A 25,943-nucleotide genomic window follows, 5' to 3' on the forward strand; every position below is an offset into this window, starting at 1 on the left:
CAGTAAATGATTTTATTTTGAAAGGCACAAGAGGAAAACGCTCTCACTTGCATGTGAACGCCAGCTCTCACGTTTATTAGATACAGCAGCATCTCCCAACAACTGCGCTTTCACACAAAATAAAGTTATTTCAGAACAAAAAAAGCATACTGGTTTACTCTAAATGTCCCATGTTGGAGCAGCGTAAATGCCGCTAACTTAACGCTTTGATCATTTTCCCCACATTGTGCTCCAGAACCAAGCTCCTCCCAAAAAGGGCGATGCTCCTTTTTTATGAGGTGATGGAAATCATATTGTTGGGACTCAGGATCTCAATCCAGTAGCCATCAGGGTCCTGGATGAAGGCCAGTCCTTTCATTTTACCTGCAAAATGGATTAAATTAAAAAAAAAAAACAGAAATGTTCATAATATTTTACAGGGAGAAATATTTTCTTCCTAATCCCTATAGTTATTTATGTTTTTCTGTGTGCAATTGGGATGCAAGTTGATTGATTTGCACACACCCTGCTGCTTGCGTGGTTATTTGTGACATAACTCTGATCAGCATATCAGATCAGTGACACGGTGGAACAGCTGGTAAAGCGTTGGCCTCACAGTTGTGAAGTCCCTGGTTCAATCCCGGACCTGCCTGTGCGGAGTTTGCATGTTCTGGGTTTCCTCCGCGCACTCCGGTTTCCTCCCACATTCCAAAAACATGCAATATTAATTGGTCACTCTAAATTGCCCTTAGGTGTGATTGTGAGTGCGGCTGTTTGTCTCCATGTGGCCTGTGATTGGCTGGCAACCAGTTCAGAGTGTACCCCGCCTCCTGCCTGTTGACAGCTGGGATAGGCTCCAGCACTCCCCGTGACCCTCATGAGGATAAGCGAAGAAAATGGATGGATGGATATATCAGACCATACATTTTTGGACGCTTTGAATGCTAATCTAATGAGATACATGAACAAAAAAAATGCCTCATGGCAAACTGTTCATTCTCTGACCTTACAAAGGATAGAGGTTAAATATTAAATTATTAACGTAATTACAGCCATGTCTTATGATTTCGAAGCTCCGCGCATTGGCTGAATCTATGCAGCTCATTATTCAGAACGCATACTGATTCACAAACATACCCAGGATGGTGCGAAGAAAATTAACCAATAGGCACGTCATAAATCTGACATGAATTTTGCGTACACACTGCAATTGTGAGCAGAGTAACAACATTTCCATGCAATCATTAGTGAATGAGGCCTAATGTAAAACATCTCACCGTCATCGGGTTTCTTGACGAAGGTAACACCTTGCTCTTCAAACAGCTTGCAAGCCTTGTTGACGTCCGGCACCGCAATGCCAATGTGGCCTGATGAGAAAAAAGTGAACGCAAATCACTGGATTTTGCTTTTTGGGGTCCACCTGTTCATTTCTGCTGTGACTTCCTCGGTCCTAGCTTCCCCTACCAGAAATTCCATCGAGGACCAAGCGTTTTCACAGAGGTGTGGCCCATGAGGACAATACACATTCCTCGATGATTTCGTGAAAGTGAGACATCGCCTCAAGATGATGTGTCACAAATGAACCCTCTGTGTGGCCAAATTAGTAAGACCACCACAAATGCCCACTTTATGCTTTATATATTAAGTAAGATTATATTAAATTCAAATATAATCAAGACTGCTACTTTTTACAATTTTGCAAATGCAAAGATGATCACGATTGGTCAATAAAAAACCATCCTGCATTCACCTTATGGAAAGTTTTTATTCAAGGTATGCGATTCCAACACCAAATTATTACCTTACCTCACCTTTTTCTTTTCCTTTCGGCTTGTCCCGATTAGGGGTCACCACAGCGTGTCATCTTTTGCCATTTAGCATCTTCTTCTCGAACACTCACTGTCCTCATGTCCTTCCTCACAACATCCATGAACCTTTTCTTTGGTCTTCCTCTCGCTCTTTTGGCTGGCAGCTCCATCCTCAGCACCCTTCTGCCAATATACTCACTCTCTCGCCTCTGGACATGTCCAAAGCATCAAAGTCTGCTCTCTTTAACCTTGTCCCCAAAACATCCAACTTTTGCTGTCCCTCTAATGAGCTCATTTCTCATCTGATGCAACCTGCCCACTCCGAGCGAGAACCTCAGAATCTTCATTTCTGCTACCACCAGTTCTGCTTCCTGTTGTTTCTTCAGAGTCACCGTCTCTAATGCGTACATCGTGTCCGGCCTCACCACTGTTTTATGAACTTTGCCCTTCATCCTAGCGGAGACTCTTCTGTCACATAGAACACCAGACACCTTGCGTCAACTGTTCCACCCCACTTGGACACGTTTCTTCACTTCCTTACCACACTCTCCATTGCTCTGTATTGTTGACCCCAAGTATTTGAAATCGTCCACCCTTGTTATTTCTTCCCCCACCGCCCCTCTCATTCACGCACATATACTCTGTTTTACTTCGGCTAATCTTCATACCTCTCCTTTCCAGTGCATGTCTCCATCGTTCTAATTGTTCCTCCGCCTGCTCCCTGCTTTCACTGCAGATCACAATATCATCTGCGAACATCATGGTCCAGGTGGAATCCAGTCTAACCTCATCTGTCAGCCTCTCCGTTACTACCGTAAACAGGAAGGGGTTCAGGGCGGATCCCTGATGCAGTCCCAGCTCCACCTTAAATTCTTCTGACATACCTACGGCACATCTCACCGCTGTTCTCATACATGTCCTGTACTATTCTAACATATTTCTCTGCCACACCGGACTTGCGCATGGAAGAAAAATATATACATTTCTATGATTCCTGTGGAAGGCAATGTATGGCAAAAGCACTTTCAACTCCTTTTTGGTATCAGGAGAAACAAAACCAATGACCAAAAATCGTTGACAATTTTGTCGGTGTCGCTTCCCTGCTCTACCCTAAGAGTAAACATGGAAGGGGATGGGGGGGTGGGACACAATCAAATGAAAACAGTTTTTTTTTTTTTGGGGGGGGGGTATTTGAACCCCACAGTTCCAGTTATATGGGTGTAATGAATAATCCTCATCAAAGGGGAAGCTTATTTACTTTATCGTAGTGACTTTTTTTTAACATTCACTTCTTTTTCCACCTGTATGACAACTGAGAATATTAGAACGCAACTTGAAACAACCAGTAGGTATTTCTACTTCCATTACTTATGATGTGTGGGCGGGGAAATCGCAACAATGGATTGTGCTAGCAATATGAATGCATCTGTATGATGTAATGGGCAAACTTACCAAAGCCACGTGGATCAGAGTTTCCATTGTGGTACGACTGGCTTTCATCAGACTCAGAACCCCAATTACTGGAGGAGAGGTGCAACAAGAAAAACGTGGCAAAACAAAGTTACTTTAGCAGGGCTGTGAGAATTTTGTTGAGACTTTTTTTTTTTTTTTTTAACAAAAGGTTTACTTGAATGTATCACAAGTCAAACACGAAAAGTGGTGGTCTCTGGATAAACGCCAACATTTTAGGGACCTTCCAAGACCCTTACTGTGTCAACTCGATGGTGGCCCTGCGGGAGAAAGTCCATGACGTTCTCTCCTTGACGTCGGCGGGGATCTCATTCTTGTCCTCATAGCCCAAGAAGAAGAGAGAGAAGCGCATGGAGGGGAAGTCAAACCTTTGCAGCAGACTGGAAGGAGATTGTAAATGAACACGCAAAGCACTTAATTCAATGAGCGTGTGAATGAATGAATGAATGCCATTTATTGTCACAATACTGAGTGCATACATAAAAGAAATATAAAAATCAGAATAAAAATACATGTATAATTAGTATGACTATTTTTTTCTCTCACATCTCACACCCAATAAATAGCCTGTATTTGAAAAAAAATAATAATTGAAACTAATACTAAAACTATCCATCCATTTTCTTTTGCCGCTTATCCTCATGAGGGTTGCGGAGTGTGTTGGAGCCTATCCCAGCTGTCAACAAGCAGGAGGCGGGCTACACCCTGAACTGGTTGCCAGCGAATCGCAGGACACATGGAGACAAACAGCTGCACTCACAATCACACACCTAGGGGCAATTTAGAGTGTCCAATTATTGCTGCATGTTTTTGGGATATGGGAGGAAACCGGAGTGCCTGGAGAAAACCCACGCAGGCACGGGGAGAACATTCAAACTCCACACAGGCGGGGCTGGGATTGAACCTGGGACCTCAGAACTGTAAGGCCAACGCTTTACAAGCTGAACCACCATACCACCATACTAAAACTAATTAAAGCTAACTTAAAACAGAACAGATACATACAGAACAATCTAAAACAATTATAAATAATTGTCTGACACTCACGTCATGCCAAGGATCCTGGTGTAGAAATCCAGGGATTTAACTGGATCTTTTACTCGCAGCATCGTCTGCTGCATCATGAAATCCTACGCAACACACAACAATGGCATCTTTATACTCATAAAATACAAATAGATTCATTTTCTTAGCTGCTTATCCTCACAAGGGTTGCGAGGAATGCCAGAGCCCTTCCCGGTTGTCAACGGGCAGTACACCCTGAACTGGATGCCAGCTGACTGCAGGGCAGGTGGAGATGAACAGCCACAGTCACAACCACACCTTGGGGAAATTTAGAGTGTCCAATTAATGTTGCAAGTTTTTAGGATGTGGGAGGAAACCGGAGTGCCCGGAGGAAACCCACGCAATCATGGGGAGAACATGCAAACTCCACACAGGGGATCCGGGATTGAATCTGGGACCTCAGAACTGTGACGCCAATGCTTTACCAGCTACCCCACCATGCCGCCAAAATACAAATAGTGAAACATATTAATCTTTCTCAAGAAGCGGTACAAAAATGGGGATGAACAAAGTTGCATATCCTAACGCGTGCCTGCGAAAAGCCAAAATGCTAAACGCCACCTCTGTGTGAGCTTACACATGGAACTAATAACTGTCACCACGTACGTACGTGTGTGTGTGTGTGTGTGTGTGTGTTTGGAATGACATAACTGCCATAATGAGCCTTGAAATCGGACAAGACTCTTTCAAAACGGCGAATAACAATAAAGCAAAGCTGAGATGAAGATGGCAAGAAATATGTTGTACATTCAGTTTTGATCCAACATAACCCTATGATAAAAATGTGTAAAATTTGGGTTGCATACACATATACACATTGCAATGACAATGTTTTTGAATGTATTATGCAGCCCTATGTAAATTATATAATTTGGCCCAAAAAAAAATAACAATAAATTGCTTGGCCGGTGGATCCATCAACTGGTCAAATTGGCCATTAATAAAAAAGTTAATTTCAGCCGATGATGATCAGTGATCATTCTTAAACATGCCCATCAAATTCCAAATTGTGAAACGTCGGGGTGTAAAAGACTGCATTTAAATTTTATTCTAATGTTTTGAGAGCTCGGGTGCAAATGTGAGTAACTTCATCAAGAAGCTTTTCGAGAGAGTGTGTGCAGGCTCAAAGTTGAAGCACCCAGAGGTCACACTAGAATGCTGAACACATTCCTGTCAGTCTTAATGAATGGCAGCAGACAGGCAAATATTCACACAGCCTTTCTCACCACTTGTCAGACCAAGTGGGGCCGAGTAAAATCCAAAAGATTCTGAAAGAAATGACCAATACAAGCCAAAGATAGACACTGTACTGAATATAAATGTACTGTATGTCAGCATTCGTTCATTACTCAATGAGCTAAACAGAGTGGATATGGAATGGTTTGAATCATTGGGAAAAATTTAAGGTGAATATGTAAAACCACAATTGTTTTGGGGGACGTGGTCGAAATTGAGGGACTCCCAAAACACATTTTAAAACAGATTCTAACTATCCAGTTACATTTTGAAAAATGCGGTCATTCATTTCAGTGGGAAATGTGTTCATGGAAATTGTGGAATTGTGAGAATGTTGTGGGGTTTTTAAATGGTATCCAGGCTCTCCGGAGTTTTGTGAGTATTCTACAACTACAGTCGTTTGAATTGGTAAAAAAAAAAATGCGTACGTTTTTAAATTCTAGTCTATTTTAAGAGGGCTAAGCTAGCTAGCTAGCTAGCTTCGTAGACAGTGCTCCCATTTGCCTGCATGTTGGCCGCGCCTATATACAGAATGTCACTGATGACAAACACTGTAGTCTCAACTTTGCCCTAATACTTTTGTTAACATTTGCTATTTTATATTTATCTATTGCCGTGTTAACTTAACCATGTCCGATAACGCACGCAACCCACAGAATCACCGGGCAATAGTGGCTGGCTGATCCGGCCGTAAAAGTTCACTTCCTCGTCAAAGTTGTGACAATGACCGTCCTTACCTTGGTAATGGGGTCTCCATCCTTACATGCCGCCGCCGCCAACTCGTCCGATAGACCTTTGTCGCTCATTTTGTCGCGTGGAGTTGAGTTCAGTACCTGGCTGACATATTATAGAGTTCGGTAGTGTTCGTCGACACTCGGCTCGGACTCGGTAGCCTTCGGCGGGTTTGTATTTTTATGGTGGGTGGGGGAGGAACGCTCGCCCTGATTGACTGTTTCCCTGTCAAGCCCCCTCGCCTCATCCTATGAAGACATCCAATCCAATGAAAGCCAGTCAGTTTTGTGAAGTGCATTGCAATGCAAAGAAGTATTTTCACAAATTTAAAATATTTACTAATATTACACAGCAAAAAAAAAAAAAAAAAAAATTACTGTGTGCTTTAAAATGACTGTTGTTTAAAAAAAAAAAACTAGGAAGTGACTTGAATTGCCATTGGCATGATGGCGCAATCGCCATGATTTTGACAAGTGTCAAAAAAAGTCAAGTTGATAAGTGAAACTTGAGTTGCTTTTGTTTGTGTAGTTAAAAAAAGGCAGGTGGTATTATTTGAGCCACTTTAAAAAGACAATTGTGTCAAAAGTGAAGGCAAAATTGTAAACACTATTGAGTACTGTACAAACATGACAAAAGCCGTTATTTTACCACAGAAATAAGTTTATTGTTTAGACAAGTTGTTTAAATAGTGACGCCAGAGGCTATAGTTTGCTTTTAAAGTCACAAACCCAGTTGTACATCATGATTGAGCTGCTGGAGAGCGACAAGATTTTTTTCTTGATTACGAGTCAATGCTATAGCTAGCTTGATAAAGAAAAAGACCCAAAAATGAAGTTAAGTGCACCTGAGAGAGGCAGCCAGTCATTCTGAGGGACTTTATGACAATGATCGTTTAATTGCCCATAATGAAACTGCACTCTTTATTCATTATCATATCTTATGGATGCCATTAAATGAAAACTGCTCATTTCTCTCACTTGTAACTGAGGTTTAGATCCCCCTATCCAATGATCATTTTTTCTGTTAAAAATACAAAACAAAACAAAAAAAATGACAGAAGAATACAAGTGCTACTGAAAAGCCACCTGTGGGAAATACAATACAAAACAGAGTAGATGAGAGAAAGGGAATTAAAAAAAAAAAAGCCCTTTACTGCAACAATAATTCCATCTTCAGTAGCTACGTCCAAACATGGTGTAGTACTGAGCCAGCGCCTTGCCACAGACGCACATCTGACCGGGCTGCAGCGTCTTCAGTGGCGAGAAAGGGATGCACAGGCTCTTAGCACCCATGGATGGCGCTCCTGGCTCCAGGTCCTGGTCCCTGACACACAAATCGAAACTATTAGTATGACAGAAAAGCAAAAGGAGGAGAAAAAAGACCTTTGGGAACATACTTGGCAGTGGTTTTCTTGATCCAGTCCTCACACTCCATGCCACCGCAAAATGGGATCTGCACAATCTGTCAAGGAGGACAACATGCATTGAGGCAAACATACTGACAATTGGGCCGCTTCTGAGCAATTCCCCTCCCTCATGTTTCAAGTCCAAAATGTCAAATCTCTTTAAATGAGTATCTGGAGAAATCATGTGGGGTGTCATAAGTAAATTTTCCTTAAGTGCTCTGAAAACCGTCAGAGCCAACAATCGCAATCCATTTGAGATTTATGATGTCAAATCCCTATGTAAGTGATCAGACCCCCCAAATCCATAATTGTGATGTGAACCACAATGAAAGCCAATTCAGAAAACTCAGTGAAGCTGATAGTGTTGTCAGACAAAATGGAGGAGCAACTGGTTATGATGTGTATTGTGTTTTAAAGACTCGTAAGTCCCTCCTCACAATAAAAATGACAAGGAGTAGAGTTTCCCAGCACAATCTGGTTACCATATAAGATAATAGTTTGACGAGCATCTTCAAGTTCTTCACGGGTGAGAAAAGTATGGCCTGCTTGCTTCATTCTTCAAACAGGTCAACTAATTATGTGCAAAAGTTCTATAATGTGTTAATTTGCATTAAATTATTTTTTAATTAGCACAATTTATTATTTTATTTCCCAAGAATTTTTCGTAAAATAAAAATAGAACAAAAAATACACGTTAGTCTGATTCCCTGTGGCACCATGTTGCCTCTTGAAGATCAGAGGATTTAGAGGAGGAAGTTCATGTTGATTTTGTGTACACCACACACACAACTTAAAGAACATTTCACACATTAAAAATTGGAACATGTTTAAGCTTTAGTTAACAGTGTGACTGAGAAGAAGCCGTCTTCTGTGTGGAGCTCGCGCCTCACCTTCCCAGAGTCCAAGTCCTTCTGGAACTGTTCCATCGTGTCTGCAGCCACCATGTGAGTCTTTAGGTCATTTGACGCTCTGGGAAAAAAAAAAAAAAAATTGCATTTATGTCCATTTGCAATTGTTAAAGTCTGTGTGCATTGTGGCATCTGTAAACAATGTTTGTATGCAATACCACAAAGCTCTATTTTTGTTTCATCTGTCCATAAAGCTGGCCACACTTGAATCAAGCAATAAGATGGATAGGCACACATCCTTTTTTTTTTTCCTGGGCATCCTGTCACACGTTCGACCAAAGATGCCTCGGTGATCGACTGATCGATCGCGATCGACGCAATGAGCACCCCTGCACTAGGTGGTGATGGTATTTTGGAATTACTGTGTATAGCTTTTTCAGAACGACTGGATGGTGAAAAATGAGTTTCTTTTCCCCATTTGCCACTATACCTACGTATAATGTGCGCTATTGACAATTTTTTGGGGGGAAAAATGAGCATTATATATGAGAAATTGCAGTCGGATTGAAACTTCACGGGCGCCAATAATGTTGAGGACAAACGGATGCTACTCATAGTCACTATAGCTATAGGTTGTTGTGATGTGGTAACTGTATTCTTGTCCTAAATGTTCTTATTTGTTCTGTAGACCTTAAAGCCCAAGTGTCATCCCTATAAACATTTTAAAATAGATATTGTAATGAAAAACACATAACATTATTCACCTCAATGTCCATAGGGAAAAATAAATGTGAGCGGAGAGTGCGTCATCCATGCGCAAAGTTGCAGAAGTGTCATTCGACGATAATCAAGTGGTCGCTATATTGGCTGCATCCTGTGTAAGTGACGTCATCCTGGCATTCGCCTATGAAAATACGCGGTGCACAAACTAACTATGGGAGACGAACATGTCCCTTCTGACACAGAAGCTCTTTTCGAAAACGACAACACCACACAACCGAGTGAAGTTACTGGGGCAATATTACACTATTGTTTCGAGCCATATTCAGATGATATGCGATCACGGCCAAACCGCATCCCCGTCCCATCCACTTCTGCGGCGGAGATGAGCAATCGCGGCTCATCGCAGCCAGCCGGTGTGGGCTATGACAGAGCCGAGGCGTACTGCTTTAGGGGGGTGTTCATAGACGCCACAGTATGATAAACAACACAGTCAGCTGGGGTGCTTTACTGCGCGCATGCGGCTGAGTGACACATTCTCGGCTGGGTTCTTCAGAGCCACCCCTGTTCGCAAAGCCCGACGCGCAGCCTTCGGAGAAGCTGTGACCGTCGAACGCGGCGCCTCAGCCGGTATGGCTGATTTTCGGCACCGTGGTGGCATATAATGAAGCCGAGGCGTTCTGCTTTTAGAGGGTTGTTCACAGCCACCGCAGCATGCGATGAACACTATCGAGCCGGTGCGCATTACTGCGCGCATAAGGCTGAGTGACAATTCTCAGCTGGGTTCTTCAGATCAGCCCGACGCGCACAGACATATTTCATACGCGGATCTTTTGTGACGTTATGAGAGACCGATTACGTGGTCCGCGCCAAACTATTATTTTTTTAGTAGGTGAATACACAGCTACCTGTGATTTTGAACCCACAAAGCTCTTGTCCTCTGCACCCGTGCAATCCATTTTTCACAACGAACTGGGTCTCTTTCAAACTTATGAAGGCTAATTCCATTCTCCTGAGTGTTCAAGCAATGTCCAGCAATGCAATGAGCCGGGAGTTTGGCTAACACGAAGGAACAACGAGCTACCTTTCCGGAGGTAAAACGAATGGAAACAAACTAGTCCACTTGGGGGCGCCGCTGTCCATACCGTCACTTCCTGCTTCTTCTCGAAAACAAATCCCTCGAGAGCATTTTCATGGTGGGAGTTACAAAAAGTTGTATACGTCAAAATCATGTTTTGTGGAGAAAAACGCATGGGCCCATATTGGCTGACGTTTTTTCGTTAATAACATACTAAAAATCATCCATTTCATGACACTTGACCTTTAAGCTTGTCCCTTCTATAATGCACTGGCCCCGTTCATGTGGAACCTGTTGCAATACATATTGATTTCACATTCTGAAGAGAGATACAGTAAATGCAGGTGTGTAATTGTTTCCCATGACCTCATTAATCGTTATCATACAAAAAAAGTAGTATATAACAGGGGCCTCCAACCACTGGGCCCCGGACTGGTCCCAGTCCGTGGATCATTTTGTATCAGGGCTCAAAGAATGAAGAATAAATGTTTAAATCATGCTTTTCTTCCCAATGTCTTATTTTGAAAGACAACCACTTCCGCCCTCGCCTCATTTCCGCGCTTGACTCTTTGGCGTGTCTTTTTCTTGCATCAGCAATCTCAGCTAGCCCTCATGAAAAGAACCAAAAACAGTTTACGGGAGAGTTTCTTTGGAAAGGGTAAACAAGACAACGATGAAACAACAGATGGGTCCAGACTACCTGCAGTAAAAAAGGTTGAAAACATCCCATTTTCAGCAATCACAATAAGAATAAATGAAATGGCAGGGCACATTGAGGCAGTTACTTGAGAGGATAACACAACGGTTATGCGTTATGGTGAGTTGAATTTTTCATGCATGTAACACACACACATGGAATACATGCACGCCTTGGCAGCCAGTCCGTGAAAAAGAATGCTTACTCTAAACCGGTCTGTGGTGATAAAAAAGGTTGGGGACCACTAGTATACAACACCCTGGGCTTCTCCAGGTCTGGTTTGAATGGGTATAATTTACCATTACACCAGTGCTAAACGTATTAGCATGTCTAACCAGCTCCATCTCCCGATCACTTATTATTATTCCAGTAGATTGACTGCATATCACAACAAACCATCATTGGGCAGGACACGTAGATATAACTATTGCATGGCTCTATTGCAATGATGATGCTGGAATGGTATATTGTGCAGCCCTACATTGTAGTAGTAGAAGTGAGTATCAGTGTTCTCTCCATGTACTAGTACATCCTACCTATTGAACAGGGAGCTCTGAATGTCTTCCAACATGGCGGCTAGCTTTTTCTCCACCTCAGCCTCTGGAATGGTCACTTTATCGCCTGTGTCTCTCCTCACAGCTACGCACTGGCGCTGCTGCATGTCCTTCGGACCAACCTCCAGACGGATGGGAACCCCCTGGTTAAAAAGAACAAAACAAAAAGGGGCATTATTTTTTCCTAACTAATAATGAATAGATTCTGTAAAAGTGGTGAGTTTAGACCTTGAGCTCCCAGTGGTTGAACTTCCACCCTGGTGAATAGTTGTCCCGGGTGTCGCTCTTCACTCTGATGTCAGCAGCTTGCAGCCTGTTGACATATTTGGCGCATTGGCTCATGAGTGCTTCCTTGTCCTGGTCTCCCAGCGAGGCCGTGATTCCGCATGGAATGATAACAACCTGTGCAAAGAGAGACCACATTCATGTAAGCAGGAATGGGATCACAAATTCTTAATTTTTTTTTTTTTTTTTCACAAAAATCATGTTTTTATTTATTTTTCCCCTGTTTGTTTTTTGTCTTTTCATTTACAGTTGAAACCAGATGTCTACATACACAACATAACCCCTGTCTGACATGAAATTAGACTTTTCCTGTTTTAGCTCAATTCTGATTCCAAGTTATTTTTCTGTTAAATGCCAGAGTAATAATGTTTTTTTGAGACAACCTTTCATTTTGTTTTTCCAATGTCAGAAGTTTACATTAGTAATAACACATTTTACCTTCTCTATTCATGAAGTACTGATGGATGTTATCATCATGTTAAACCCAACTCATGGCAAAAAGTATGACCAGTTCCAAAATCAGCGATAAAGCAACAGCATCAACAGACAAACCGCAACGCTTTTTAACTTGTGAGACACCAGAAGCATCTTTAAATTTGAAAAACCACCACTGTGGGTGTAGTTTAAGGGTTCAACAGAAGGACCTGCATTGTCAACATGCTCACAAACATGCACTTTCAAAGTACTTTAAGCAGTGTGTCAATATTGTATGATGTTAAGCATGGGGTGGGGTGTGTTGGAGTCCACATTTCAATGTGCTAGTTATGTTAGCTGTTCTCCATTCGCCATCTTCAAGAGGATCTTTGGCATCAACTGTTTTCCTCAATAGGAACTCCAATCTATACCACTTCAACCACATTAGTCTCAGCTAATATAACTAAACTAAACTTAACGGATCTATTGTGCCGATAAGCGTTATACTCCGCTCTCCAAAACACACATCTATCTCCCCAGTGTCAGTTTCGTATCCGGTTTTGCAGAGGTTACTGTTCTGAGTTTTCAAACACTTCCATGTATCCATAATAAATTAACAAAAAAAAAAAAAATTGTGCAGGACTGTTGTGCGGTGGCATGACATAGCCGAGCAGTATGCACTGGCCGGACTTTTTATTCCACAGTCAGGCTGTGATTGCTGCTGCAGATTAAGTTCCCTTCAAGCAAAAATAATCACACCTTTGCTTTTTTACATGTTGAACATCTTGGTGATAAAAGAATTCAACATTAGTATTTCTTAACATAATCATAGCTACGAGGATAAAATACCTGAAAAAATGTTTATTTTTTCAGGTATTTGAGGTGGGGGGGCACGAGCATCTTGGTAGGAGAGCACAGCCCTCTATGGCCTGCCCATGGCGACAGGTACATTGAGGCAATGTTTATTTACTCAGTCAAAGTGATTGATGTAATTTAAGTGACTGTAATTGAAAATGATGAAGTACAGTGTAGAGTGTCTACCTGAAGGCAGGCAACTCTGGGCGGCAGGACCAGCCCCATGTTGTCACCGTGCACCATGGTGAGGACGCCGATGGTCCTGGTGGTAATGCCCCAGGAGTTCTGGAAGGCAAATTGCTTCTCGCCAGGCTTTTTTGGGTCCTCGAATGTGATATCGAACATTTTGGAGAAGTTCTGACCAAGATGGTGGGACGTCGCACCCTGCAGGTGGGAACAAACACAAAATTAGCAAGTTAAGACTGCTACCCTACAAGCGCCGTTGGAGGAGCATGTACCTGAATGGCTCGGCCACTAGCGGAGATGAAGGCCTCCACGGTGGTTGTATAATCGCCTCCTGCAAACTTCTCCTTCTCAGTCTTCCTGCCTTTCACCACTGGAATTGCCATCAGGTCCTCATATACTCTGGCGTACAGGTCCAGGATTTGAAGAACCTACAAAGTAAAGTAGAAATCAGATGCATCAAGGCAGGTCCCTGTTTGGTTCCATAAAAAGGTGATGCTCAAACTCTTAAGACGCTCAAACAATCCTGTCGGAACCTACTCGTTAAGAGTTCTATGGAAATATAAATATCAAGTGTCATGATGTTGTAAAACATCTCTAATGCTTTGGATAACTTTTTAGTTTGTGGAAATTACCCCTAATCTTGATTTTGGCAGACAAGTAGTTAGTTTTGGTTTGCCAGTACTTTGGCTTATGGAAAAAATGGTACTTCTGTGTTAAAGTTATGACTGTAATGTACAACTAGCATTTAGGCGTTTGGGCACCATTAGATTTGTTCTTCAATTAATGCACCAATGACCATATATAACCAAAATACCCCTAAGTCAACTCCCTGACAAATCAATGCAAACAAAAACACAAAGAACTTCCCATGGTAAATCTATTTGCCAGCTATTTGTTTACCTCCTCGGCAGCCTCATCTTTGGTAGCAAAAGCCGTGTGTCCTTCCTGCCATAAGAACTCCCGAGTCCTCAGGAAGGGTTGTGGGTGTTTGAACTCCCATCTCTGGAGAATGAAAGAGCAGAAAAGTGGTAAGATTTCATGCTGTCCAACCTCAACAGCCCATAGTGCAGACTGAGGAATTCGCAGACACTGACCACAACGTTACACCACTGGTTGAGCTTGATTGGGAGATCTCTGTGGGACTGGACCCATTTGGCATAGGCTGGGTACATCACTGAAATACAAAACCAATTAGTTCTTGGGTTATTTCCAACGTATTTTTTTAAAAATACACCTTGATAGTCAGGTAGAACACTACAGTACAAAAATATAATATAATGTGATTTTAGGCAATCAGACATCTGAAAAAGTCATGAAAGGGGAAAAAGCACAACATCATCAGCAATTTGAGAAGATAGTGTTGTTTGCCCCACTATCACCCAATCTAAAATTATTTTTGGCACAATATTCAAATCGCTTCTGCTTTTGGTAGTCATAAGCTTTACAGATGCCAACAGTCTTCTTCAGGCAGTGTGCTGTGGTAAAGATGTCTACCGTAAACGCAAGTCTACACCAGGGCTGCGCAAACTTTTTTTTGCCCCAAGATCTACTTTTCAAGCAGCCAATACTACAATCTACATTGTGTGTGTGTATGTACATTTTGAGAGCGTTGAGAACTACCAGTGAGCTAAAATTGTTGATCGCTGACACAGGTCAGCACCAATGTAAGTTGATGGACCTTGCATCAGTGTATGAGCTAATCTTCAATTAATGTAAATTTTTGTCATTACCTGAGTTTACTTCTTTACTTTCCCTTCTTTGGAATGTGATGGCAGACTGGTAAATGAGGCATATGCATTTAAAAAAAATTGTGAAAAAAATATTCCTCCTTCATTTTCGTCTTCTTACTTGGTGCAGCTCACCCACACATTTTTATACCCTTTGTTAAGGTTAGTTTCCTGAATTGGAGGCCAACTCGCGAGCATTCAGATCCATAGAGAGACAGTTCAGAAAAAGCCATATTGGTCAAACCAACTGTCAGTCAAGTAACAAATTTCATAAGGCTGATAGCCCGATGTCTACATTGTAATGCCATGCAATATACCTACACTACCTTTGCGATTGACCAGTAGATCGCGCTCGACATACACCTGAATCAAGCGGAAGCATGTATAATAAGCTCTTGTCTTTTTTTAAGTCATCCTGTCATGCGATCGACCAGAGCACCCCTGGGCTACAACATAATACAAAGCTTTGGCAATACTTCACTCTGGCCCAAAAAATGAGCTGAAATTGTGTTTTCATGTTGATGAGAGTACATAAAAATTTGCATAATTAAAATTTAAAGAATTCAGAGATCTGACCTGTCTCACTGGTGGGTCGTACAGCAATGGGCTCTGCCAGCTCGGTTTTTCCTGAGCGTGTTACCCAGGCAACCTGGAAAACAAGGCAATCAATTTATAGTAATAATAATAATACGTTTTTAGTTTTGTGTAAACCTGTGTGTATAGTTTAGTTCCAGATTACCTCTGGAGCAAAGTCTGCAATGTGCGACTTCTCTTTTTCAAGGGCAGCCTGAGAGACAAACATAGGGAAGTAGCAGTTCTCCACACCCAGCTTCTTGATCTCACGGTCAAAGAAGTCCTTGATGGCTTCCCAGATGGCGAAGGACCACGGCCGCAGCACATAGCAACCGCTCACGTCATAGTACTCAATCATCTCCGCCTTGGTGATCACCTGCAAAGGAAAAACACGTAAGTTTAAGTGGTCACCCAGTAATTAGAAAAGGGCGTTGTACACCATAAGAAAGTGCAGGCGTACCCAACATTGTGGTCATTGAGTGTATTTGAACGTACCTGAGAGTACCACTCTGCCAGGTTCTCCTCTTTCTTAGCTTCTAAACCCAAACTGAAAAAGATGAAGGAAGATTTAAATCTAAAGAGGTACTCAACTATTTCTTACTCCGCCTCCCTCCATTGAGTTGAAAATGGCTTTTGGAAGTGCCCGCCCACAGTCAAATACCAAAATTAAAACATTTTAACCAACCAATATTACAGGACTACTCAAATGTAAATGCTCGGTGGGCCATATTGAAGAATTGAGTGGGCAATATTTTGCCCACCCCACGCTAGCGTCTCTCACCGTGTTTGCTTCTTGGGTCCTTGACCATCTCCTGCGCCTCCTGCTCCTCCAGAGGGATCCTTGACATGACTTGCTTTATCTCCTTTCCCTTTCTTGGCTCCTCCTGCAGCACCTCCTCCTCCTTGCTTTTCGGATTTGTTCTCCCTCTCCTTGCGGTTCTTGTCCTCACCACCAGCTGCCGCCACCGGTTTGTAATCCTGGCCAGTGAGCGTCTTGTATTTGTTCTTCAGGTCCAGCAGCATCTTCACAGCTTCATCCACCTGATCCTGAAATAGATGACATCTGTGTTGGGTGGCCTACTTCACAAAGCGGTGCCCATTGAAAGATGGTGGAGTCTGAGCCCTGCTGTGAATAAGTTATTGACGCTCGTCCCAAAAATGTTTATAATTGCCAATGATAATAGTTGATGGCACAGTGTTTAGCACATCTGCTTCACAGTTGAAATCCAGGTTCCATCTTTCAAGCATGGAATTTGCATGTTCTTCACATGTCTGCATGGATTTTCTCCGGATACTCTTGGCTTCCTCTCATATTTAAAAAAAAACAAAAAAACATGCTCGTTAGATGAATTGAAAACTCTAAATTGGTCTTTAGGTGAATGGTTGTTTTCCATATGTTTGCGTGAACCACGTGTGCCGCCCAAAGTGAGCTGGGATTGGGTCCGGCACACACGTTAATGAAGATTAGCTGGAGTGGAAATGAATGGATGGATATTAAGTTTAATTTGTAAATAAAATACAAAATTTGATCTCAAAATGTTGTTATTTTGACTAATTTGGCACTATCCTTAAGAATAAATGCTTGCAGATTAGTTTGAATGTGTCACTTGAATGTATTTTTCTGACACCAATTATTGCATTGATTTGGGTGGGCTTTGGCACCCATCCTGTGTCATCTTAGGGCAGTACAACTATTGCCAATAATTGCAAAATAGAGTTTTTCCAATGGATAAGAGATAGTTAAAAAAAAAAAAAAAAGACACACACACACAAGTAGGCGAATTCCCCAAAAATGACCCGCAAATATGTGTATATTTGGTTAGCGGATCTCACCTTGGGTGCCTTTTCGGCCTTCAGCTTCCTCACCACATCTCCTTGCTGAGCCACCTTCTCAAAGAGGCCAGTGACCGAGCCAGCATTGGTCTGAACCAGGGCTGAGGGTTTCTGGATGGGAGTAGAGGCTTTCTGGGCGGGCATTGCTCCCGGTTTGTACTCCTCACCAGTGACCCGCTTGTACTCGGCCTTAAGAGCAAGCAGCTGCTTGATTTCAGCTTCCACTTGGTCCTAATGGATGAAGATTTTACCTAATAAAGTGACTGTTGAGTAGAAGATGGTTGAAAACCCTCCCTTGAAATCCTAACCCTGCCTTGAAATCCAACTTCCAAATCCTAAACCTTGTTTCAAACCCTAAACTTGGTTTGAAAATATAATTTAAAGCCCTAATTCTGTCTTGAAACCCTAACCCTGTTTTCCGACCCTAATTTTTGCTTGGAAACCTAATGTAAAACCCAAATCTAGACTTGAAAACCTAACCCTTGTTTGAAACTAAGGAAGTCTTAAAAGCCCAATTTTAAAATTGTATTTTTGCTTGAAACTATAACCCAGAATTGAAAACCTCAGTAGAAAATTGAAGTAGAAATCTTAATCCTTGTCTGAAACCCTTGACCCTGTCTGAAAACCAAAATTTGAAATCCTGAATCCATCTTAAAACTATAATTTGAAACTCTGATAGAGGGTTCAACCCTAACACAGACTTGAAAGTCAAATTTGAAAGTAGATAGTATTTAGTTTTGATTTTAAATCTAAAATTTGAAATGCCAACCTTGGTATAAAACCCTAATCTTTGCTTGAAAACCAAACTTCAAACCCTAACCCCAATATTTTAAATTCCCACCCTTGTTTTAAACCTAACCCAAGTTCAAAACCCCAACTGGAAGCCCTATCTCTTCCTTGAAACTCTAAGACCTGCTTAAAGTTCTCACTTATTGTTTAAAATCCAAATATGTTTGTAACCCATCAGTGCATGTTGAAATACATTTTTGTTCAGTTTTAAAAACCCTTATTTTCAAGTGTGTTTATACCTTGGGGGCTTTTTGTGACTTAAGTTTCCTCACAAGCTCTCCTTGTTGTGCAACACGTTCGTACAAGTCGGATGAGGCAGAAGAAGAAGAGAAGGAGTGGGAGGAGGAAGTCGAAGGAGGAGTCGCAAACGAAGGAGCAGGGGAAGCTGTAGTCAGGGCCATCCCAGGTTTGTAATCGTGACCAGTCAACTTTTTAAACTCTGCCTTGAGCACCAGAAGCTGCTTGACCGCCGTGTCGATCTGGTCCTGGTACCATCAACACATTAACTAGTAGCGGTGGGACAAATTGAATCTGAAATCCATGCAAGTGATGATGGGAGGGACGGTGGTTAGAAGAACGACAGGACCCAGTGAGAAAAATGAGTGGCCGAAGATGAGACAAGTGACTGTTTTGAGGATGAACATTGACGGTTAGCTGAGGAATAAGATGCCAGGCACACAACTACAGTATAACACTGACTAGCACCCCTGTAGGGATGGAAGGATGCATTAAACTTGGACATCTCATGCAAATACAGGCGAATGTCCCAAGTAGAAAAAGTTCAAGTGCTATAACTTATGTAGTTCTGTTAATTTCAATAACTCCAACATGTCAGACAGAACCAAACACTGGCATTTAAAGGGTCGCACTGCCCCTGATGTGCAATGTTATGGTTATTCAGTCAAACAAAGTCACTTTATTCTTAATCATGAAATAATTCTATCAATGTATTCAATGACTGCTAACCTGTAAGAATAAGATCGTGGATTCATTTCACAATCCAACGTCACGAGCCTGTAGTAACAAGGCTGATTATACTCTATTTAGTTAATCTGCAAGACTATCTTTCATGCAGGACCATAGCGCCTGTTTAACCCTTTTAGTTTAGATCAGGTCTTACTACAAATGATTTTCAAGTGTACTCTTTTTTTCAGGCAGCAAAAAAAGAATAACCGATATACATAATTATCATTGTATTGGATTTCACGTGTCAAATGTGTTTTATTTTGAAAAGTGACTGGATCTTCTCTGCCGTAACAGCTGAACGTCTCATTGACACGTCAAGACTGCATGGATCGCTTCCACTGCCACTCACAGGGGCGGCCAAGCTCAAACAACGAATTATTTCATAAACTGATTCTGTTTATTACGGTCACTGAAAAGATTTGTTCTTTGAACAAAACAACCAGATTGCACATGTGGGTCAAGTGAAACGTTACAAAAAATAAGTCCACTAAACTACCAAAAATGAGTTTTGAAAACAAAACAAAAAAAAAAATTCCAAATAACACGGGCCACCACAGAAGCCACAAGCAGAGCCTATGAACTTAAAGAAAAATAAAGCTTATTTTAACAGACAATATCAGGAGTCTTCCTTAAAACACATGTTTTGAGTGCACTCAGCATAATAATGTATGTTGCGACAAACTAGCTAACGGAGAGCAAGAACCCCGTCTTAAAAGATACAACATTGGAGATTTTCAAAGAAGAAGATATAACTAAATAACTGGTGCACTTAAGATTCTAAGAGCACATTATCCATAAATGGGAGACATTTGAGACAACCACAACCCTTCCTAGAGCTCGTCATCTGGCCAAATGGCGTAATCAGAGGATTTAGTCACAAATGTACTTCTTTAGTTTCAAGTAAAGGCTTGTTTAGTTCAACATATTTGCATTTTAAAAGTTTCCAGGTCATAGCCAGACAATATGACTAGACTGAACTAACAAATGTGCATGTGGCGACAAGTTAAATGTGACAACATTTCCACATGGCTACTGTGATGGCAAGAGGTTCATCTATTATTGTAGCATATATAACATAGTGTTCTGCGCTACAGAGAGACTGGACTCAGAACAAGTCTCTGGAGTCTGGAACATCCTATATTTGGTATAGGTTTTTTTTGCGTTAATCTATGAAAACTGAGTTGGATCCAGGAAGCGTGAACCCTCATCAACAATGTCTACATAAACCACACCAGTGGTACGTTTGGTTACATTTTGAAACATTTTCGAGGTTTTTTACATTTATTCGTTCACTCTAATATATTTAGGTTAAATTAAATCACAATTTATTATAATTAATGGTAATTATTAATATTTTATCATTTCAGAATCAGCTTTATTACAAAAAAAAATAAGCAAGAGCCCCGATAAAGTGAACAGGTTTTCTAAATTTCATACACAATAGAGTGTTACCAAATTAGGGATAAATGAATAAATCAAGTACAAATACCACTACAATGAGGTGGAAAAATGAATGCTAACATCCTTTCGCATTTTTTAAGCCTACATTAACTATGTTTGAGTCGTAAAAATACACCCCCTTAAACCTCCGGTGAATGGAATATGTCCCACCAGCTCGTCACATGGCTTTTCCATGCTGCTACAACGAGGCACTCTAAACGGGATAAACCAACATGAAAGAATCTGTTCACATGGTGGCCATCATGTTGAAGTTTTTGTCCACTTTATTTTCCCATTTTCCACTCCCTTCTCTTCATGATGAGCATACACTCAAATCCGACAACGAGGCACTCTAAAGCGATTACGCCCGAAGAGATGACGCTTTTTTTTTTTGATGGAGAAATAGCATGCATCACGAGGTGCCATTTTAGCCTTGCCCAAAAGAAAAACTAAACTTTACTGCTATAGCAACCAATTATAACAGAACACATTTTGTTGTTTAAATGGAGGGTTCCATTGTAGAAATATTGTGGTGAGTTACCTTTGGCGCTTGCTCTGCTTTCAGCTTCCTGACAAGCTCACCCTGCTGAGAGACACGTGTGTACGGGCAGGGAACGCAGTCTCCTGACGGGGAAGCCGAAGCCGGGGCAGAGGCGGGAGAAGACATACCCGGCTTGTAGTCCAAACCAGTCTGTTCCTTAAACTGAGCCTTAAATAAATAAATAAACAAACATAAAACTGCTCGTCCGGCTTGGTCCCAAACCCCCACAAATAGCGATGACTCACTGTGTATGGAAATTTTACCTTTAGAGAAAGAAGATGCTTCACTGCCTTGTCCACTTCCTCCTTCGGTGCTTTGGCTGTTTTCAGCTGGCGGACAGCTTCTCCTTGGGTGACGATCTTTGAAAAGACCTCACTAACTGTGGCAGAGGAGGTGGGCACAACGGTACCGGCTGGGGTTGCTTTCGCAGGGGCTGGCTGAGGAGAAGTGAGGAGACAAAAATAAGTACACATGCATAGAGGATTCCCCAGCTGCTAAAGGTCAGCTGGTTTAAAACATTTTGAGACATTTTTAAAAGCACCCTTAAAGGCTTTTCTTTATTCTAGAATGATTACAGGCAAAAGGAGACTTTTGCATTTCTGCAATTTAAAATGTAATTTCCATGTATCTTAAGAAAAAAAGCTTTAAAAGCAGCACTTTATCACCATGCCGCCCAATCACACTGTCAATAAGTGTTAATCGACATGGTAAATAACTGGTTGGCGCATCTGCCTCACAGTTCTGAGGACCAGAGTTCAAATCCCTCGTCTGTGTGGCGTTTAAATGTATTACCCGTGCCTGCGAGTGTTTTCTCAAGGTACAGTGGAACCTCAGAATTCAAACGTCTCGGTAGCTGTATAAGTCGGTTTTCGACCCCAAAAAAAAAAATGCCTTGGTTTTCGACCCCCCACCCCCCCAAAAAAAATGCCTTGGTTTACAACCCAATTCTCGGTGTTTAAACACCCGAAACCCATATTGACCGTGTGGCCCACTCAAACAGAGCAATGACGTATGCACAAAGGCCGGTCCTGAGATGAACCGCTGCTCATTTGGAATCAAACCAAAACTCACAACACGCCGGTCGGTGCTCATAGTGTGACCACACACTATCACTCGTGCTTCTCAAGATTGTTTTTTTGTTATTTTTCTAGTATCTTCTTTGCCATGGGCACAAAGAAAGACTGAGGTGTTACCAGTAGCGGAGAAAAAGAAAAGATGAGCGAACCACACCGGATCCAAGTACGCTAAGTACGGAAATGCGGTGCATGTTTGGTAAGGCTCTTGCTAGCAAGCTTGGTATGGCTTAGTCGAGTATCCTAATGAACAAAAGGCAGCTAGTGTTGCCAAAGGAGTGACTAGCATTACAAAGCAAAGGCAACAGATAATAGAAGAAATGAAGAAGTGACTGGAGAATTCCGGAGTAAAATCATGGAGGGGTGACAACAACACTTTCTCCCTCACCCTCGACCCCCCCCCTCCCGATGCCATCGCAGTCCCACAACAGTAAATGATACATTTAAGTTGCTTTAAGTTTATGTAGTTTTCATTGTTTGAATATGTGTACATGTTTTAACATGAATATGAATTATTATGTACAATTTGCAGGTTGGTAACGAATTAGACTTGAACAACTCTGATTTTGAAGATTTCACAAGAACGAATTATGTTCAAATTCCGAGGTTCCAATGTACTCTGGTGTCCTCCCACATCACAAAAACATGCGTGGCAGGTTAATTAAATTCTCAAAGTTGCCCGTATTTCTAAATGTGAATGGTTGTTTATAGGTGCAACTATGACTAACATAAGCTACATTAAGTGCCCAAATAAAGTTACAGTACTTGCACACTATTACTTTTCAAAGGTTTGGGCGTTATTGGCGAAATCCTATTTTTGAATTGCATTCTTATTTAACAAATTTGGCCCCTGACCTTGAAAGCCTCCCTGACTTGAATGGAACAAATAAAACAAAATGGATGCTCACTGCGTTGGCCGGTGGCTGCCTCTTGTCCTTGTCTTTATCTTTGGACCCGGCAGTGGGCATCTCTTTTATGTGACCGTCGGGAATGTAGATTAAGACACAGGGACTCTCCTTGCAGCTGTTAGGACTGCAAAATTAAGTTATTATCTTCCTGAAATTGCAGTATCATAAACCCTCCCCAACTCAGATTTTTCTCTGAAAATTAAGCAAAAAGTTACTGGAAAAATCACAGTTACACTCAATTCTCACATGTTTATGGTCTTCACTCAAAATATTGCATTTACACTTTCTAATAGTACAGCAAAGTTGGGGGGAGGTGAGAGCTTCGGACTTTGTTTCTGAACGTACCCAGGGCAAAATTATGATTGGTCCGAGACTACATGATATCACGACAGAAGGGAGCTTTCACCACCAAAAAAGAGAACGAAAGCTTACCCACTTTCGTATGGATGCTCTTTGAGCGACGTGTAGGAGAAACCAGGATTGAACCTTCACCAAACTAATTGTTAGACTCTATTTTTGAATGAATGAATGACTAAGTAAAGATAGATAGATAGATAGATAGATAGATAGATAGATAGATAGATAGATAGATAGATAGATAGATAGATAGATAGATAGATAGATAGATAGATAGATAGATAGATAGATCGATAGATAGATAGATAGATAGATAGATAGATAGATAGATAGATAGATAGATAGATAGATTAGCTGCTCGAACAGTAGATCTTGGGGCCAAAGAGTTTGGACACTGCTGGCGTAATGTCTACTGTCTATTCAAATTTTTTTCCAACATTTGAGTTGGGACTTAGTCCAACACCATGTGAACAGTGAGGGCTTACTGCAGCAAAATGTTAAATCAGCCCCGTCTTCCTCCCTACCTGATTGGCTCGTAGGGCTGGTCACAGATGTAGAATCCCCGCCTCTGCAGCTGAATGATGTTGCCTTTCTTCAGTGTCTTGAGACAGGGGTCTCCCAGCATCTTCTCCTCAATCTGAGACACCACAGTCGTGTCAATAACATGGACACATACACATGGACTTAGGTGACTCAACCCGACACACACCTTGCTGTTTTTGTTGATGTACTCCTTGAAGTTGTCATCCTTGGTGATGACCGCTTTAGTGATGAGGGGCTGGTAGTTCACACAGATGGTAGGGAGCACGGGGGCACTTGCAGTCTCCGCCAGCCAGGTAATCTTGGTGGTCTTCTTATAGTCCTTGTTGTCCAGGTCTAGACGCGCCTCCAAGGACAGGACCTTACCCTCGGCTCCTCTAAACACACGGGGGAAAAAAAGCCATGAGCACATTTCCCACTTAAACTGTGACTTGTGCTAGCAGACTTAGGCATTTGTAAATTTGAGAGTGGATCTTAATCATGATATTGTATCCACAGTATTTTTTCCCCCTAGAAAAGTACAAACAGAGGACTTTCCCAATTTAGCCCAAATAGAGTACCAATAGTTGTAGCACTTAAATAGTGCCCTAATAAATAAAAAAGCAATTAAATTAAATTCTACAGAAGTTCCAATATTGAGATGATTAATTAGTGTGCATACTTGTTGATCTTGGTGATGATGAGGTTGCCCCAGTTAATGAAGGTGACCACCTCGCCCTCAGAGAACGTCTCGGCATCAGCTCCTTCCACCAAAACTCGGGGTCCGTACCAAACCTGCTTCATGCCTACCTCGGAATTCTAGGTGGGAAAGAGAAACTCAAACACTCTGTGTGTGTGTGTGTGTGTGTGCATACATGTCTATGTGAGAAGCTACTACAAACCTTTGGATGTTTGGCTACTTCTTTCATGTCCTCTGTTGCCTCTGGCACAGATACTGGAACCACGTAGGAGCTGGATAGAGCTGTGTATCTGGGCGCTACTGGATCAATTACCTAGCAGAAACACAAAATGATTAAAAAAGTTAAACAAAAAATGCCAAATCCAACATCTTCCAAGAGAGACTTGAGAGGGGGAAGACAGACTTAATGAGTGTATCGTGGATTCATGCAGGTTAATCAAAAAACAAACAAACAAACAAAAAAAGCAGGTGCTTGTTCAGTCCAAAATTCGTTTTTAGCAACTTCATTCTATCCAAGCTCTTTAAAACGCATGAAGCCCCTCCCTTTCTCCTCCCCCAGAAAGCTGAAAGCAGAATGACAGAAGGAAGGTGTTGAAAAAGGATGGTCAGGACGTGGAAGAAAGGAGTACCTTCACGCAGCTAATTGGCAGCTTGAAAACACACAAGAGTGAGGAGATTCCGTCACATACACGCACACAGGAACAGCTGGAAAAAGGTAGCGCAATCTCCAAAATCAACCCCTAAAATACCATACTGATTTATTAATGTATATTACTAATTAAGGTGTGAAAATAATTACATAAATGCTAAGTGTCAAATTTGCAATCTACAACAAAGAAGTTCAGGGTGAACCCCGCCTCTTGGCTGAAGATAGCTGGGATAGGCTCCAGCACTCCTGCGACCGGTTCAGATAATGGAGGGATACCATAAACTCCATTGAACAAATTCTAATGGAAAAAAAGATCAATTAGTGCAATACTATTGTAGGAATTTTTACCTTGTTTCAGTTTGCGCAATTAAAGAAAGCAAAGGGCCACATGTGCTCCCTAGGCCATATTTTTTGGAGCCTGAAATAAATACATGGAGACCTAACATAACACGTACCCTAAGTACAGGACTCAGCACATTAATTGTGAAAAAAATCATTTTTTTTATGTCAATATGGGGTGCTGTGTGTACATTGAG

The 25,943-nt window shown here is 41.7% G+C and overlaps 2 protein-coding genes across 3 annotated transcripts in view; both read right to left on the reverse strand.

The window, feature by feature from the left end:
- Positions 1-47: 47 nt before the first annotated feature.
- glo1 (glyoxalase 1) lies at positions 48-6,511 on the reverse strand. Its single transcript, XM_061814994.1, has 6 exons — positions 6,296-6,511; positions 4,305-4,387; positions 3,497-3,637; positions 3,240-3,307; positions 1,257-1,346; positions 48-363 (listed from the first exon to the last, which is right to left on the reverse strand). Exons 1-6 carry the CDS (start codon positions 6,362-6,364, stop codon positions 272-274), a joined length of 543 nt encoding a protein of 180 aa, XP_061670978.1. The 5' UTR covers positions 6,365-6,511; the 3' UTR covers positions 48-271.
- Positions 6,512-6,935: 424 nt separating this feature from the next.
- eprs1 (glutamyl-prolyl-tRNA synthetase 1) overlaps positions 6,936-25,943 on the reverse strand; it is a 33,443-nt gene continuing 14,435 nt past the window's right edge. The window contains exons 13-34 of one of the 2 annotated variants that reach the window (XM_061814806.1): positions 24,961-25,071; positions 24,741-24,877; positions 24,249-24,456; positions 24,064-24,176; positions 23,183-23,306; positions 21,465-21,638; positions 21,202-21,369; positions 18,494-18,739; positions 17,466-17,696; positions 16,414-16,679; positions 16,128-16,179; positions 15,799-16,008; positions 15,636-15,708; positions 14,427-14,506; positions 14,233-14,334; positions 13,605-13,760; positions 13,333-13,530; positions 11,821-11,994; positions 11,575-11,735; positions 8,586-8,664; positions 7,687-7,751; positions 6,936-7,613 (exon numbers count right to left, since the gene is read on the reverse strand). In XM_061814806.1, coding sequence (XP_061670790.1) covers positions 7,463-7,613; positions 7,687-7,751; positions 8,586-8,664; positions 11,575-11,735; positions 11,821-11,994; positions 13,333-13,530; positions 13,605-13,760; positions 14,233-14,334; positions 14,427-14,506; positions 15,636-15,708; positions 15,799-16,008; positions 16,128-16,179; positions 16,414-16,679; positions 17,466-17,696; positions 18,494-18,739; positions 21,202-21,369; positions 21,465-21,638; positions 23,183-23,306; positions 24,064-24,176; positions 24,249-24,456; positions 24,741-24,877; positions 24,961-25,071 — 3,279 coding nt within the window. In that variant the 3' untranslated portion in view covers positions 6,936-7,462. The remainder of the gene's footprint in view (positions 7,614-7,686; positions 7,752-8,585; positions 8,665-11,574; positions 11,736-11,820; positions 11,995-13,332; positions 13,531-13,604; positions 13,761-14,232; positions 14,335-14,426; positions 14,507-15,635; positions 15,709-15,798; positions 16,009-16,127; positions 16,180-16,413; positions 16,680-17,465; positions 17,697-18,493; positions 18,740-21,201; positions 21,370-21,464; positions 21,639-23,182; positions 23,307-24,063; positions 24,177-24,248; positions 24,457-24,740; positions 24,878-24,960; positions 25,072-25,943) is intronic. The other variant, XM_061814805.1, reaches the window with a different exon arrangement.

This window comes from Syngnathoides biaculeatus, chromosome 3 (genome assembly GCF_019802595.1).
Source record: "Syngnathoides biaculeatus isolate LvHL_M chromosome 3, ASM1980259v1, whole genome shotgun sequence".
In the NCBI taxonomy this organism is placed as follows: Eukaryota; Metazoa; Chordata; class Actinopteri; order Syngnathiformes; family Syngnathidae; genus Syngnathoides; species Syngnathoides biaculeatus.